At 47.6% G+C, this 16,643-nt stretch overlaps 3 protein-coding genes and 1 long non-coding RNA gene across 4 annotated transcripts; 2 read left to right on the top strand and 2 right to left on the bottom strand.

Moving 5' to 3' along the window:
• Positions 1 to 309: 309 nt before the first annotated feature.
• LOC124670568 (DNA polymerase I A, chloroplastic-like) lies at positions 310 to 8,691 on the top strand. The gene is made up of 11 exons (XM_047207049.1): positions 310 to 1,239; positions 2,869 to 3,066; positions 3,464 to 4,131; positions 4,460 to 4,886; positions 5,033 to 5,128; positions 5,696 to 5,788; positions 5,877 to 6,071; positions 7,126 to 7,218; positions 7,525 to 7,737; positions 7,817 to 7,906; positions 8,199 to 8,691. The coding sequence occupies exons 1-11, from the start codon at positions 310 to 312 to the stop codon at positions 8,358 to 8,360; spliced, it is 3,165 nt and encodes a 1,054-aa protein (XP_047063005.1). The 3' UTR covers positions 8,361 to 8,691.
• Positions 8,692 to 9,499: 808 nt separating this feature from the next.
• Positions 9,500 to 10,825, bottom strand: LOC124673352. The gene has a single exon (XM_047209447.1). The coding sequence runs from the start codon at positions 10,823 to 10,825 to the stop codon at positions 9,680 to 9,682; it is 1,146 nt and encodes a 381-aa protein (XP_047065403.1). The 3' UTR covers positions 9,500 to 9,679.
• A 1,174-nt stretch (positions 10,826 to 11,999) lies between these two features.
• On the bottom strand, positions 12,000 to 13,241 carry LOC124669264. Its single transcript, XR_006992093.1, has 2 exons — positions 13,132 to 13,241; positions 12,000 to 12,358 (listed from the first exon to the last, which is right to left on the bottom strand). It is a non-coding gene; the product is annotated as an uncharacterized LOC124669264 (long non-coding RNA).
• Positions 13,242 to 15,693: 2,452 nt separating this feature from the next.
• LOC124669937 (DNA damage-repair/toleration protein DRT102-like) lies at positions 15,694 to 16,643 on the top strand. Its single transcript, XM_047206468.1, has one exon. It carries the CDS (start codon positions 15,705 to 15,707, stop codon positions 16,641 to 16,643), a length of 939 nt encoding a protein of 312 aa, XP_047062424.1. The 5' UTR covers positions 15,694 to 15,704.

Below are 16,643 nucleotides of genomic sequence, written 5' to 3'. Positions count from 1 at the left end.
AGTGTTGATAGCGATTTCTCTGTGCGATTACTGCCTGTATTGTGTTTCTGCTGGAAGGGTTAGTGTGCCACTTTGTGTCATGTCATCTTCTGGGTGAACATTCGTTGTTTTTATGAACCAATCCTAAAATGAACGAGGCAGTGAGCTAGCATTTGGTACTCCTAGCTGTACATTTTTTTGCAGCCCATATGTATGAGCTTGAGCTATTGCATCTTCCCGTGGGGTGATGTTTGAGCTATTTACTTACTGTTTGAGCTATCGAGCTGTTGCATCTGCCCCTCTGGGCTGACATTTGAGCTACTAATTTTGATGCATCGCGTTGGTGTTCTGTCCCTAACGCCGGAAATGGTTATGGTTGGCAGGCAGGGGTACTCTCACAGTCCAGGCCTCCGAACGGGGGATAGTAAAGGCCTCATGCCTGGATTTAATTTCAAGTGGCAAGCGCAAATCAACACGCAAATTAAGCAAAGCGATGCGCACGAATGGTTGGAGGAGAGCAAGAGGCTATGTTCTATCAGAATCACCAACAACGTCCTGAATCATGTTTTTAATGGTGCCTTGGAAGATTGCAGTGTAAGAGAAAGAATGGCTACCAACTCTGTTGCAAAGAGACACGGCAGTGTGGAGTTGGCAAAGAATCATGTGATGAGTCCTACTGCAAGTGCTATGTCAGCAGTAACCAGCGCTGTTAGTGATGAAATTGAACCTCTGAACAGGTCTATTCGCTCTGAAGTGGGGATCCGCTGGCCTAATGGTTCCAATATTGATGCTTCTCTGGCAGAGATTTCCGATGCCAAACAGACCCTGCAGTTTGATGGCAAGGCTAGAGATGGTTATGGTGAAGTTGAGCATGAATGCACAGCCAAGACAACGGTCAATGATGACATTAAACCACTGAACATGCCTAGTGGTTCTCAAGTGGAGATCCAGTCGCCTAATGGTTCCAAGATTGATGCTTCTCTGCCAAAGATTCGTAAAGTCAAAAAGAGTCCTCGATCTGCTTCTGCTGACAAGCCCGTAGATGGTCATAATGATGCTGAGAATGAATGCACAGACAAGACAACGGTACAGCCTTCTCCAGCTAAAGCTCCCTTGTCTGAAGAAGCTAAAGAAGCACGGAAGGCTCTTGCTACCATCTACGACAAAGTTCTGGTGGTTGACACTGTCGAGTCAGCTAGGAGTGTTGTTCAGTTACTTACCACCAAGTACAAGAGCTTTATTCATGCATGTGACACAGAGGTAATGCATGCAAATCATTTTGTGACTAGAAAGGGGTTATCTTCACATTTATGTGTCATTGCTTGTTGCCTAATATTAATATTTTTTTTATTTGAACAGTAGATAATGATCTTACCTGAAACTGCCCCCTTTACTATGAGGTGTCATGGTTCTACGTATAGTCCCCCAACCCACTTTTTTTTTTTTTGACACTTCACCCTCAAGCTTTATTAATCAGGTGAAACATATTCTGACTGAACAGCCTCAGTCAGAAAACCAGGACTTACATCAAAGTTTAAAACGTGCGGAACTAAACTAAGAGCTTCTCTAGCACATAAATGAGCGACATTATTTGCCTCCCTCCTTACATAGAGAAGTTTGAAACCCTGGAAAAAACCTACTCTCTCCTTCATCTCCCTAAAGAGGTGATGTCCTACGGATCTATCTGATCCTTCATTATTCCAAGTAGATGCAATCGTCTGGCAATCCGTCTCCAAAATCACATGAGCATAGCCACACTCATGTGCCATCTCCAACGCATCCCTGCACGCTAGAAGTTCAGCAATAAATGGATCCTGGATCCCTTCATAGCGTCGACACCTCCCTGACAGCACTAATCCCCGATGGTCACGTGCCACCATTCCAGCTCCTGCACCTCTCCCCCGGGCATCGATAGCCCCATCAGCGTTGAGCTTAACCCAAGCAGATTCTGGGGGGCGCCATTTCTGTCTCCGCCTTACCAAAGCCATCTGATGTGCCGGCATGTCCAGAGCACGCATAAACTCCTCCACGAGCTCCATAGATTTCCTTGGTTGGAATTTAATCTCTTCATGTATATACTTATTTCTGCTTGTCCATATAGACCACATTACTGAAACTGTAATGGCTGCATCCTTCCGACTGATGTAGCTGGGATCAAGAATGTCCATTGCCCAAGTCACCGGATGTAATTTTGGCAACTTCAGATCAAAGTACTCCCTTGCTGACTCCCAGAAAGTTAACGCATGCTCACATTGCAGCATACAATGATACATTGTCTCCAACTCATGCCCACACAGTGGGCAATTACCAAGCTCCCTTATGTGTCTTCTATTGAGCTCCCCATAGGTTGGTAAAAAATCCTTTAGCACTCGCCACCAGAAGATGCGGATTTTAGGCATCACCTTCAGTTTCCATAAACTTTTCCAGTGTGACCCTTCTTCTGACGTGCTTGCCACTGTTACTAACATTCCTTTATTCTCCAGAAGCATCCGATAAGCAGAGCGGACGGAGAACACTCCTGTGCGCTCATGCTCCCATGCCCAAATATCATCTCGCCCAGTACGTGGCCTTGGCATGCTCAAGATTGCTTCCACGTCTGGTGCCATGAAAATCTCTCTGATTTTCTGGTGATTCCACTCACCTGATTCCACCCACTACTTATGCAGTTATGCTGCTTCTCAATTCTAACTATCCACGCCAAACAAGGGCAATAGTCAGACTAATAGGTGCCCTCATTAATAATAAACATCATTAGTTGGTGCCCACTATCATCTTGATTTAATGATATATAATATTGCTCGAAATTGAGTTATGTTAAAAAGTTCTTACATTTTGAGCGCATCCTGATTTCTAGCGAACGTCATGATTCATGGTTGTACAATGCTGCAGGTAGCAAATATTGATGTGAAACAAGAGACACCAGTTGGCCATGGAGATATCACATGCTTTAGCATCTATTCTGCCAGCCCTGACGCTGAAGCTGATTTTGGAAATGGTAAAACATGCATTTGGGTGGATGTACTGGATGGTGAAAAAGATGTCCTCATGGAGTTTGTCCCCTTTTTTGAAGACCCGTTGATCCGGAAGGTGCATCTTTCTTTCTTTCTTGCTTGCTTTTTTTTTTCTGATGCAAGGAAATGAATTCAGGCTTGTTTGCTCTTCTTTATGTGCCTTATGCAGTACACATGCAAAATATAACAAGATCATCATTGCATGTTTGCAACTACAGAAATAGTTCAGAAAATGTGTGACTGCATCACGATCAGCTGTTTAAGATCAGTTCTACAAGCGTGCAACTTCATGGATTACAGATGCTTTTATTAAATGTCATTTTTTTCGCCTCACTCTAGAGTCTAGACATATTACTTCTTTTTGTTGTTCTTAGCTAACTTTACTATTTCTATGGACTTATAGGATTACTAATCTACATTGTTAGCTACTTCTTTATAGTTTTCTAAAGAAGCATCTTGTTTTCCTCATCTAGGTTTGGCACAACTATAGTTTTGATAACCATGTTATTGAGAACTACGGGATCAAAGTTGCTGGATTTCATGCCGATACAATGCATCTTGCACGGCTTTGGGACTCTTCAAGAAGATTGGACGGAGGATATTCACTTGAAGGACTCACAAATGATAACCGAGTCATGGGAGTTGTCCCAAAGGAGCTACAAAAGATTGGAAAGAGATCAATGAAAACCATCTTTGGCAGGAAAAAGATTAAAAAGGATGGTACCGAAGGAAAAATAACTACCATGGAGTCTGTTGAGACTTTGCAGAGAGAGGACAGAGAGCTGTGGATCAGCTATTCCTCTTTAGATTCAATGAGTACCTTGAGGCTTTACGAAAGCTTGAAAAGCAAGCTTGAAAAAAAGCACTGGACTTTTGATGGTTGCCCCAGAGGTTCATTGTATGATTTCTATGAGGAGTATTGGCGTCCTTTTGGTGCCATTCTTGTAAAAATGGAAACAGCTGGAATGCTTGTCGACCGTGCTTACCTGGCAGAGATTGAAAAAGTTGCTGTTGCACAACGAAAAGTAGCTGCTGATAAGTTTCAGAAATGGGCGTCTAAACATTGCCCTGATGCAAAGTACATGAATGTCAATAGTGATACCCAGATTCGGCAGCTCTTCTTTGGTGGCATAGAGAATAGGTACAATTATCACTCTGTTTTCGTTCCTTTTAATATTAATTTGGTTTTGACATATACATGATGCTATGCTTTCTCGGAAGATATCTGACATAAGGATCTTTGTCAGGATGTAGTTAAATTAGGTACTTATCCATGCTCTAGCCAGTTTATCCATTAGATATGATTAGCACTTCACAGAAGTGTTCTATTAGGTATAAGATGTGTGTGTTTAAAATTACCGAGAAGAAAAAGAGATAGACTTGATCTATCTACCTTTTCTACCTAGTCTAGACATTATTTGCATGCAACTCCTAGAGAATTGATTTGTTCTTATTTAATCTTTCTGCAGGCGCACCCCTGGTGAATTTTTGCCAAAGAGTAGAACTCTTAAAGTGCCAAATGATGATACCACAGTTACAAAGGGAAAGAAGGCTCCAAAATATCGTACAATTGAACTTTTCAGCATTGTAGAAGATCTGGAACCTGAGATATTCACTGCAAGCGGTTGGCCTTCAGTCAGTGGGGATGCACTGAGAAATTTGGCTGGGAAACTGAAAACTGATCTTGCTTACACAATGGACGTTGCAGAGGATGATGAATATGTGAGTGATTCAGAAAATTTTGAGGATGATGTAGATGATATTTCCGCATACGGGACTGCATACAAAGCATTTGGAGGAGGAAACAAAGGAAAGGAAGCATGTTATGCCATTGCAGCTCTCTGTGAGATCTGTTCTATTGATTCGTTGATATCCAACTTTATTCTTCCCTTACAGGTGAGCTGGCTCCACTTGCTGATTGCTGTAGTTGTCCCTCTTCAGTGACACTGTGTGCCAGTTTTGTTCTAGTGGCTACCGTCAGCTATTATGGCCTTACTTTTCTGTCTGGTTCTTAATCTTAAATATCTTGCTTGTTCACATAGGGAAATCGTATATCCTGTAAGGAGGGAAGGATCCACTGCTCATTAAATATCAACACAGAAACTGGGCGTTTGTCAGCAAGGGCGCCAAATTTACAGGTTACTATCTTTTGCGTTTTGTCAGGGGAGTTTTTGCATGCCTGTGTTAATATAATGTTGTTCTCGAGGTTGAGACTTAGCCTTTGTCTATTTGCATCTGATATGGAAGTAAACTTTCAAAATAGTACCTCAATATGTAATATTTGAAGTTCATGTATGGTTATGGAATTCAAATGGTGTCAGTTTCTGATACTCCAATGTGCGCTTGGGCAAGCACTGTAAAACTTAGATGTTGTTAATTACCGAGGGCCTGATCTGCAGATGGATGCACATGCACATCTTTATTCATTAAAGTTTACTAAACACTTGCTAAATAAAATTTATCTAATTGAGCTTGCTCAGTGGTCATTGGGCCCTTTTTATTCATTAATTGGGCTCTATCAAAAGCAAGCATGTGTATTCAAGAATGTAATCGCTCAGTAATAATCTGATCATCGCATCATTTGTCATATTGATGAGATGGTTTTAAATGCTGTACAATCTGGGCCAGTAATTGTAGATCTTGGTATTGTTTTCGATATACCACCAAAATAACTTATTGACCTCTTGACAATTCCTTCATGGCAGAATCAACCTGCACTTGAAAAGGACCGGTACAAAATCCGTCAAGCTTTTGTTGCAGCTCCGGGGAACTCTCTTATTGTTGCTGATTATGGTCAGGTATGCTAGTAACACTCAAGAAAGATTACTGAATGCTTCGAAACTGATATGATTAAAAAGACAAATGACATACTTCTGTTCCCTGCAGCTGGAGCTTAGGATCCTGGCACATCTTGCTAATTGTAGAAGTATGTTAGATGCTTTCAAAGCTGGTGGTGACTTCCATTCCCGGACAGCCATGAATATGTACCAGCATATTCGTGATGCTGTTGAGGAAGAGAGAGTGCTTCTTGAGTGGGATCCTCAACCTGGTCAAGAGAAACCCCCTGTGCCGATGTTGAAGGTAAATCTAGTTTCAATAATATTTCTAGAAGTTAGTGTGACACCATTTTGAAAAATTTCACTTTTAGTCCCAACTCTATAATTGTTTTCAAGTTTGAAAAATGAAGTTTTCCTAGAATCCACGGTGGAAAAGTAGATGTTGTTTTTTAAGCTTACGTATAACAATGATCAGGCATGTCCCATTATTTTTTTCATTCCTTCACTTTCCATATCATTCAGTAGTATTCTGACTACCCTACTTCAGAGCGTGGAGGTTCGAGTCCTCTTCAAGGCATAATAGGCTAAATATGGACAGTAAAAGCCCTGAGAAAAGTAGACAGTAAAAGCCAAAATAGGCTAAATATGGAGAATTCTTCGAAGGAGATAATAAAATCCCTAGAAGGAGATAATAAAAAACCCAAAGCAGATGGTATCCTACTGCAAGGGTGGTCTTAAGAATCCAAAAGAGGTTGCTCAGAAGAGCTAGATGTATCCCAACCGCTATTACTCTCGCGTAAAGACTTCTTTTTACGTGACAGGAAAAAAATGACTACGAATTCCCCCTTTTGTTTGCGAATATCCTGCGGAGTTTGCTATAGTTATTCTCACCTTTAGGATGATATTTTGTGACTGGTCAATTCCTCTACTATTAAGTTGGTATATTTCTTTGTGAACACTCTTATCCTCTGTTCTTAGATTTCATGCCTCTGTCTTACTTCGAGGCTTGTTTTCCACTTCTCATTTTTGGGGTTGGACAAGTGTCACATCTGTTTGGAGCCGCTGCCAGGGCAGTTACCCCAAAGGCCAAAGCACGCTGCCTAATGTCCTCATTCGCAGTGTATCTTAAATAAAAAACTTAGCTTCAGTAGTATCTTAATGTCACATGTATATTTCCCCAGTTTTCTTCTTTTTTGCATTGTATCTTAAATTGATTACTCTAATTGTGTTAACTTCAATCTGTTTCAGTTCACATGATGCTCTATTTAATGTTCTGTGCATTTCTTTGGAACTAGATCCAGGAAATGTAAATATTATTTTACTTGTAAACTAAGTTTGATGTTTTACTTGTGATTTAGGATGCCTTTGGTGCTGAGAGAAGGAAAGCTAAGATGCTCAATTTCTCCATCGCATATGGAAAAACAGCTAATGGGCTTGCTCGGGATTGGAAGGTACAAATTTGACAAATTCACCTCTTCAGTTAATAGCAAGACCTTGAACTTCGGTGCACACTTTGTTCTGTTACCAGTTTGGACTTTGGACTAGGTTCATACTGATCAGCTAGAAACTGGAAATTGTGATTAGTCATGTTCATTATATTCACTAGTGATACTCTTTAACATTTCAATGATTTTAATAGTTATCTCATTAACATATCACAGCTATAAATTCTCTCTCATTAATGGAACAGAACCATGATCTTTTCTTCTTAGCTTTCCAGAAAGTATCACCCAAGTTGTAACTTGTTTCCTTCACAGGTAAAACTTAAGGAAGCACATGATACACTGGATCTCTGGTACAGAGATAGACAAGAAGTTTTGGAATGGCAAACGAAACAGAAAGAATTAGCACATGAGAAGTCTGAGGTATATACGTTGCTTGGACGATCACGCCGTTTCCCCAACATGGCCTATTTGGCTAATAATCAAAAGAAGCACATCGAGCGTGCTGCTATAAATGCTCCTGTACAGGTAAATCTTGTCTAGTTCAAAAAAGAAAGTGGTCAAGCTTAATGTCGATACTAAATCTGTAGTTTTTGTAACACCGCAGGGAAGTGCAGCAGATGTTGCCATGTGTGCAATGCTTGAGATAGAGAGGAATAATCGTCTGAAGGAGCTTGGTTGGACCCTCCTATTGCAGGTATATATGCTTGTAAGCTTTCGTAGCACTGGGGGGTTTTCACCAGTTCAGTTTTCCTTTGATGCGGAAAAATAATAATTTGCACGGATGTTATGCCTCTGCCACCACTCCACCGTTGTTATTTTTTCTAGAACTGGAGAACCGTCGATGATTTCAATAAAGGCATCTTCTCGCGATTTTGAGTTCATTGACTGCAAGTCTGCAAGTGCACATGCAGCACCTAGTTGGTTTTTATCTTTAAATGCGGACATCTAGTTTCAAACCTAGCAGAACTAACAGATCCACCTTTCAGGTGCACGATGAAGTGATACTGGAAGGACCTTCAGAGTCGGCTGAGGTAGCCAAGGCGATAGTGGTCGAGTGCATGTCCAAGCCCTTCTACGGCACCAACATCTTGACGGTTGACCTGGCTGTCGATGCAAAATGTGCACAGAATTGGTACGCGGCCAAGTAGACTCCCGTTCGTCGACTCCCCAGCATGGCGTAGTTGTGCCCCAGAAGTGCATCTACTCCAGCCAATTTTGGTCCGTTTTGAGCTGGTGTCAACTGCTTGGCCTATGTGCGGCATGCAGCAGCGAAGGCACTGTGTACACTACCAGTTAGGTTGAATAGCTGGACTCTCCACACCCCTCGTAGTATGACTGAAGGTAGAGGAAAGTAGGAAAGACTTGGCATGCATATTGTCTATATGATTTCCTTAGTATGCAAATGTGTATTAGGTTAGATGACCTGTTCTGCTAATGTGTCTAACACGTCCATTGAGCTATAACTTGTTTGATCGATCCTGAAATGCAGCTCAGGATGAGCTTTCCCTCTATGGATCTTCCACCTTTTGCATAATTTTTTAGATGGTTCCTTGTCTTGATTTGCAAGCACTGCTTGCATCCAATTCCAGGCATGACACCGCCAGTGCTCATCTACACAAAAACAATGCCATTAGCAGTGCACTTGGGGAGTCATGTTGGACCATGAATCCATGATAACTCTCCCTCCCGGCCTCTCTGGTAGGCTCTGTACCGTCTCATTCTTGCCACCATTCGCCATCATCTTTATTATGGATGATAGATACTTCGCAACAATAGGACAGCTGGATCATAGATACTTCGCAGCGAAAGGTGCAGAAACAAAGTCTTGATAACTGGGTAAAGATGCAGAGGAAAAGACGAAAAAGGAAAATTCACACTAGTCGTGAACGGCAATTAACAGTTGGGTAATGTTATATAGCACGTTTTTTTTGTGTGGAAATAACCCTGGTTCCATTAAAAATGCAACCAATAGTTCAGTACGGGTCCTGACCAGTCAGCATGTTCAGGTCCATGTGATCGGCAGCAATTCCCCACGCTGATGGTCCAACACTCCAACAGCATCAGGTTGTCGTCCAACAGGCTCGAATCAGTCCTTGCACAGCAGTTTCCAGCTTCTGATGGTCGACGAAAGCTTGCTTAACATAAGTTTGACACATGGCCATCTTAACCCCTGAAAACACATCTCATTACGAACTGTCATATAGCACGAATTTCTGTATCAGAACTAACAATATATGACTGACCAACATATCGTCATACAAAATTGTGAAACATCAGATCAGACAAATGTCAGAATCGACAATGTCGATAGTGATTCAGTTAACAACACAAGATGGTGATCAGTCATAAGCTGTATGTTGCAAACTCATCCATACAACACTGTAAAACATAACAGATGGCACAAATATCAGAATCAACAATGTCGATGGTGATTCAGTCAATAACACAAGATGGGTAATTCAGTCACCTAGTTTATTTGTGTCTGTCCTTGAGATTCAAGATAGAGCTCTAGGAGTTGAGGAACATCTTGTTTGTATCTGTGTATGTACCTCTCCAAGAAGACGGCCTCCGGCAGCCTCACTACGGTGGCCAGGCTCGTCTTGCGGAGGACGATGCCTCTGGACCGCAGGGCCTGGAGGGCGCGGAGGCGCGGAGCCATGCGCTTGTCGACGCTGAATGTGAGCAGCACGGGGTTGTTGACGACGCACCCGAGGCCGCATTCCGTGCTCAGGAACTCCACCTTGCGCCGCAGCACCTCCTGGGAGCTGAACATGAAGCAGGGCGCGCGGCGGAACATGTCGGCGAACTGGTCGTCGGTGCAGCCGAAGCCACGCGTGACGACCGCCTTCTTGGCCTCGAAGGCTTTGGCGCCAACGTTGTGGAGCGCGAACAGGCACCACGGGTACATCCCGGAGTTGGGCGGGAGAGCCGCGGCGCAGGCCTCGTCGACGCGGGCGACGAGCGCCTTGAGCTTGTCGGGCGTCTGCATGATGATGGTGGGCTGCAGGCGGACGAGCGCGGTGAGGCGGGCCTCGGGCAGGCCGACGGCGCGGAGCGTGGCGAGGTTCTTGAGGAGCAGGTCGACGGAGTACTTGAGCAGCCAGGCCTTGGCGAGCCATTTCATCAGCAAGGTGGTGGAGCCGAGGAGGTCGAGCCAGAGGAGGACCCTGGGGAGGAGGTTGGAGTGGACGCCGTAGGTGAGCGCGGAGGGGAAGAGCGCGAAGAGGCGGGCGGCGTCGGCGCGGCTGAGGCCGAGCGCGCGGAGGGCGGTGAACTTGGGGGCGAGGGTGGCGTCCACGTCGCTGAGGAGCAGCGCGGGCTTGTGGGACACGATGGCGCGCACCTGCGCCTTGCCGAGGCCCTGCGAGCGGAGGAAGGCGAGCACGGCGTCCGGCCTGTCGGCGGTGGCGAGGCTCGAGAACCGAGGGGCGGCTTTGGCGGCCGCCTCCGGCGAGAGGCCGCAGGTGGAGACGAGGTACTCTTCTGCCATGAAGTGCGGCTTGGAGGAGGTGGAGAAGCGGAGGTGGCCGGGGGAGTCGGGGATGGGGAGTGGGAGGAGCCGGGGTGGAAAGGGGACGGTCGCCAGGCGGCGGGCGAGACGCCGCAGCGCCATGGATGCGGCGGACGGACGGTGGCAGAGCTGTAAACCTGAACGATCTTGAATTCGTAAACGTCCATTGGAAACGGCTTCTATCCAGATACGCCTTCTAGAGCCCTTAGTGATAACAAATTGAAAAAAAAAAACGCAATCTGACCGCACGAAGCCTTCATCAATAGAATCATCTTGGAAGAAGAAAGAGTTCAAAAGCATCTAAGATTTGCATTTTAGACTTTTTTTTCGAGGGTACGTTAATAGCGTATAAAATCTTTATAGAAGATAGCAAAAAATCATTTACAAGATCGCCAGCCCCATCTGCTAACAGATGTGCCGGTTTCCTCCAACCCACACACACCACCTAAGCCTACTCTCGTGATATCGTCTCACTCCCTCCTTGCCTCGCCGTCCTCCTTGATATCGTCTCCACCAGCTGATGGACGCTAAGCTACTGTGTCTGGTTGTTGAACGCGCGCGCGTTCCTTTGCTTCCACAACGACCAAGCAATTAGGAGGGCGGCGTACCGAAGCCCCATCTATCCTTTGGAGTCACCAAAACCCTCGCGGCACTCCACCAATCCTCCAGATTGCTTTCTTGCGTTGGCTCCATGATGCTCAGCCCTGCAGCAATCAAGCACTCGAAACAAGTCTGCCTCGCATATGGACATTGCACTAGGATGTGCTCCACCGTATCCTCCTCTTGCAAGCACGTGAAGCATGTCAATGTTTGATCTTGCAACCCATGCCGATGTCTTCTATTGCAGAAGACAACAGCTAGCTCATGTATCTCTACAGTATATTATTTGCTATTTTAAATATATATATGGTATTAATTATAAAAAACTATGGCACCGAGGTGAGGCGAGTGCATGACCATGATGCAAAGGGAGGTCATCCATGAAGGCATGTAGCATCGAGATCTCATCTATGTTGGAAAGCCGAGATGGCATTGCAACAATATCTGCAAGAAAATCAAGTCTGTTGGATGGTAGTAAACACACGGACATAGACGTGTGACTGAGTGACTCAACATCATCTTTCTCTAGAGGTACGTCCTTGCACCATGAGACCCTTCCTCCAAGTTAAAAGGTCCACCAGAACCAAAGCTCCATATATCCAGTCACACAAACATCCATCGTCCCTAGAGGTCGTTGGAAACCCTCGCCGCAGGCTTTCAGTGGCGATTTGGGAAATTTGTGAAGGGGTTTGCCTTATATATATGTGTGTGGTGCCATTTCGGCCATAAATATGTAGTACCCAGATGCATTAGTTAGCAGGAGGATCCACAAACTACGGGAGTACATCCGAAGGGGCTTGCAGGTTTTAATGCAAATGAGAAAGGCCTATAAAAACCTAGAGCTAAAAGTAATTTTTGTGTTTGGTTGTGCTTGCAATGACCCAAACGAAGTAGAAGCTCCCACTTCAGGCTAAACAAGCAGACCCGCATGGGGGAGGCCTGCTAGGCTTGACCGTTGTGGCTACGTGAGCACATGAATTGACAGTTCCTATGAAGTTGACAGTTTCGATGGCTCTTGAACCAACACACTTGCACCTGGAACAAAAATTCTACAGTAAGCATCATTTTTCAATTGTCAGCAGAGCTAGAATTGTTGTGTAAAACTGTAAATATGGCCAAACTACTACATAACTAATATATCTGATTCTATTTAGTTTAAACACACAAGTACTATAGTATAGCTGAATCTAAATAATTTGAACACACAAGTACTGAATTCAGAGTACATAGTGACAGAAAAGGAAATCTCAATCGTGCACTACACTAGTAATCAACATGCCAGTAAAGATGTGCTCCCTAACTCCAAGTATAGATTGAAACGTAAAGAAATGTTCACATGAGCAATCTATTTGTGATATCAAGTGCAATTAATTACCAGTCCAGTAAGCATACAATGCAAGTTCCAGTTTGGCAAGTTGCACATTCATGTGGACAGTAAAACTAGTAACTGGTAGCACAGAGAAAATAACAACATAAACTAAGAATCAAACAGCAAGTTTCGAGCCCGTTTCCATGTCAGAAGTGCACTTTCCTTAACGATGTGCATTGTAACTGATATGAGCAATATAGGAGTCCATTTAATAAATGTCCCCTACACATATTACTTTCAGTTCTAGATATATGCAGTTAAAACTTGAAAAACCCAATACCAGAAACACCATGTGAGCAACCAATTCTAAGTACAGTTGACATAGAAAGATAGCTATTACAATTCCGAGCAACCAAATCCGTTGTGCGGACTGCGAAATTTTGAGCACAAAGTAATCAGAACTCGAGGAGCAGGACAAGTCGGAAATCCATTCGGGTACCTCGGTGGAGTGAGTGGAAACGGTGGCTGCGTCGATGGAAGGGGCGGAGATGCCGGCGGCGTAGGTTGGAGGGGCCACCCACAATCTCGATTGCAGCGACGAGTGGGGGCGGCCTGGCCGCGATCTGCGAGTCGATGCGGGGAAGCTGGGCGCCGGGGGTGGCGACGCGGAAGCAGGCGACGTGGTCCTCCAGCAGCCGCTCGTGAAGCGGGTGGGCCGCGACGGCCTTCTTCTCCCTCTCCGCGCTGTCGTTGCTCCCGCTCTGGGAGAAGCTAGGTTTTGGCGAGGAGGTTGCGGCCGGCGCGACGTCCATCGCGAGGCCGTGGTCGTGGTCGCGGGTGGGAAGAAGAGACACGGGGGAGAATATGGATGGCGCTGGCCGGTTACATGTCACCGGTGCTGGAGGAGACAGGGCGCGGCGGCGCTAGGGTTTCGAGAAGGGGAGGAGCTCCTCCATGGCTCGAGCGAGGATGTGGGGTGAGGTCGCGGTGGGAAAACGGGCAAATTCTAGGCACCGAAAAGTCAACTCGACCGCGAATTCTAGGCAGGTCATGGACATGTTGCATTTTCACCCCTTGAAAATGATAAATTAACCCGCAATCCGCTCGGGAAGACGAGAGCTGGCTGCCCTCGCTCGGGAGACGGGAGGAGGCGACACGCCCGCACGATCTCAACCCGTCTCGTGTTTTATTTTTTGCCCTGTTTTATTTTGTTAAGTGTAATAATTATAATTAGTAGATCTACGTGTAACTATAGGATTCTTTCCATCTAAAATGGGTTCTTTTTTAAAGAGAAGGCTCGAAAGCCCAGCTTTGAATTAACAAAGCCATCAACCGGCCAGGGATTACACAAGGCCCTCCGAATCACACAAAGACTACACCACACCGCACACACTACGGCCGAAAGATACAAGGGAGCACTCTGAGAAGCTTACAACACTACGCTACAGCACAAGCACACGACTTGCAGAAGCGAAGACCACCGCTCCACGCCACCGAGGACGCCAAACCGGCGGGCGCGACGAGTCACCGCCATGTGCGAGAGGAAGCCTTGAGCGAGGAGAAGAACCCGGGACAAAGAGCACCAAACCTTCCTGTTCTCATGCCGAAGAGGGCCCCTACCCTCTCGCCATGGCTCGGAGGCGTCGAACCATCGGACATGAGAGAAGCTCACCCGAGAGCCGGAGAAGAGTTGGGCTCGAGAGCCAAGGACCTCTCGGAGCACGACCGCCATGACAAGAAGAGCACACCTCATCGGCCACACCGCCGCCGCCCTTGAGCAACCTAGAGCAACGGGAAAGCCACCGGACACAACAGCAGATCACGGGCGGTGGCCATCGAGGCCCAAAGCACCCACCTTCGACTCCCCACCCGAACCACACATCTCCCCAGGCGACGCCTCCAAGGAGGTCACGGCGCAGCACGTCGACATCGCCCAATCGAGGGATTTTGGACTTTCGTCCGGGAGATGGGTCGGGGGTGGAAAGAGGGGTCGCAACGTCGCCTCCAAGGAGGAACCCGGCACCCGAGGGCGTCGACAACGCCGGGCCGGACCAGCCGACCCTAGGGTTTCCCCGACCCAAACGAGTCCACCGAGCACCCCAAGCCCATAGCCGGCGGCGGCGCCACCAACGGCCGGAGCGGGCGGGGGAGAGGGCGAGGAGCACATACCACGGATCTTGACGCAGAGGACCGCGCCGCCGTCGACGCCCGCCGCCGCCTCACCTCCCGCGAGGTCGAGGACCAACACCGAGCCGCCCGCCATGACGCCCGCCGCAGGGCCCCATAGCCACACCTTCAGAGGCCGCTGCCTCAGATCCCGAGCCCCCCCGGGGAAGCCGCCGGAGAGACCGCCCGCGAAGGAGAGGTCCGTCGAGCCGCCGCCCCGATCTTGGCGAGCCCCGCGCGGATTTCCTCCATCTAGCAGCCGCGGGAGGAGCGAGGGCTCAGATCCCCGCCGCCCCCTTCATCGGCGACGCGGCCTTCGGCCGGCGTCACCTCTGGGGGCGACGAGGAGGGGAGGGGGGAGGAGGGGAGGTCGGGTGGCGGCGCCGGTAGGGTTTCGCCCCCTCGGTCGCCTGGAGGGGGCGACGCGAGGGGAACGATTCGAGGAGCTCTCTAAAATGGGTTCTTGAAATAGTTTGACTATTTTTTTAGTGTTTAATAACTAATAATAAAATGAGGCACTTAGAAGTGCCATAAAACGTATATATCTATTGAGGCACTTAGAGAAGTGCCACAAAAGATATACAATTAGGGGCACTTGGTTAAAGTGCCTTTAATTGACACCTATTAGCCGCACTTTAACAAGTGCCTCGAGGAAAAGTACCTCTAAATCTATACCGTGTTGTTGTAGTGTTTGTTGCGAATCCCACTTATGGTCGTTTTTTTTCTGCGAATCCCACTCATGGTCATCGTCGTCTACTCGTTCGCTTTTCTTGCTTATATATACTCGGAGCCCGGTTGCCTCGGTCACTCGCTGCCAGCAACTGCTGAACTGCTCCTCTCCCTCACTTACCTACTGCTCCAGGTCCGATCTCAGGTCGACCCCTGCAAGATCAACCGCCACCACTAATGGCCTCCTCCGCTGACAACCGCCGCTTCAAGATTTTCGCGGCCGCTGACGGCTTCGTCGAGCAGCACAAGGACGCCATCGTTGCGCACCTCCGCGCCCACTCCTCCGTCGCCGAAGTCGTCGACCTCGGCGTCGATAAGTACTACTCCGCCGCTGCAGCCGTCGCCCGCAACGTCATCTCCTCATCGTCCGACCCCGCCCTCGAGGTCCGCGGCGTCGTCCTCTGCGGCACCGGCGCTGGTGTCACCATATTCGCCAACAAGTACCCCGGCGTGTACGCCACTCACTGCAGCTCGGTCGCCGACGCCGTCAACACCCGCTCCATCAACGCGTGCAACGTCCTGGCCCTCTCCGGGATGGCCACCCCGCCCGAGACGGCCGCGCTCATCGCCGACGCCTGGCTCGCCACCCCGTTTCGTGCTCCCTGCCCCGCGTCCGGGGACGCTCCCTGGCCGGAGGAGGTGCAGCAATTCTTCGACGTTGCACCTCAAGAGATGGCCGCCATCCCCGAGGGACCAGCCCCTGCCCCTGACCCCAACTGCGCAATCTGCTGCCTCAGGAAGGGGGTGGAGTTTGAACCGGTAGATATGATGCCCGGCGGCGAGATGCGAGTTGTGCGGCAGAGCCCCACTTCGGCCTACGTCCGCTTCAAAGCTGGAAGTGTGGAGCCGGCTCACCGCCACACTTTCGGCCACGACTTGGTTGTGATCAAGGGCAAGAAGAAGGTGTGGAACTTAACCAAGAACGAGAAGTATGACCTGGTTGACGGGGACTTCCTGTTCACGCCTGCCGGAGACGTGCACCGTGTGAAGTACTTGGAAGACACAGAGTTCTTCATCCGGTGGGACGGGCACTGGGACATATTCCTCCAGGAAGACCTGGAAACTGCGTGCAATGCCATTGATGCCGACCTCGGTGTGGCTGACAGTGACAAGTGA

This window comes from Lolium rigidum, chromosome 7 (genome assembly GCF_022539505.1).
Source record: "Lolium rigidum isolate FL_2022 chromosome 7, APGP_CSIRO_Lrig_0.1, whole genome shotgun sequence".
In the NCBI taxonomy this organism is placed as follows: domain Eukaryota; kingdom Viridiplantae; phylum Streptophyta; class Magnoliopsida; order Poales; family Poaceae; genus Lolium; species Lolium rigidum.
This window is presented reverse-complemented; position numbering and strand designations above follow the sequence as displayed.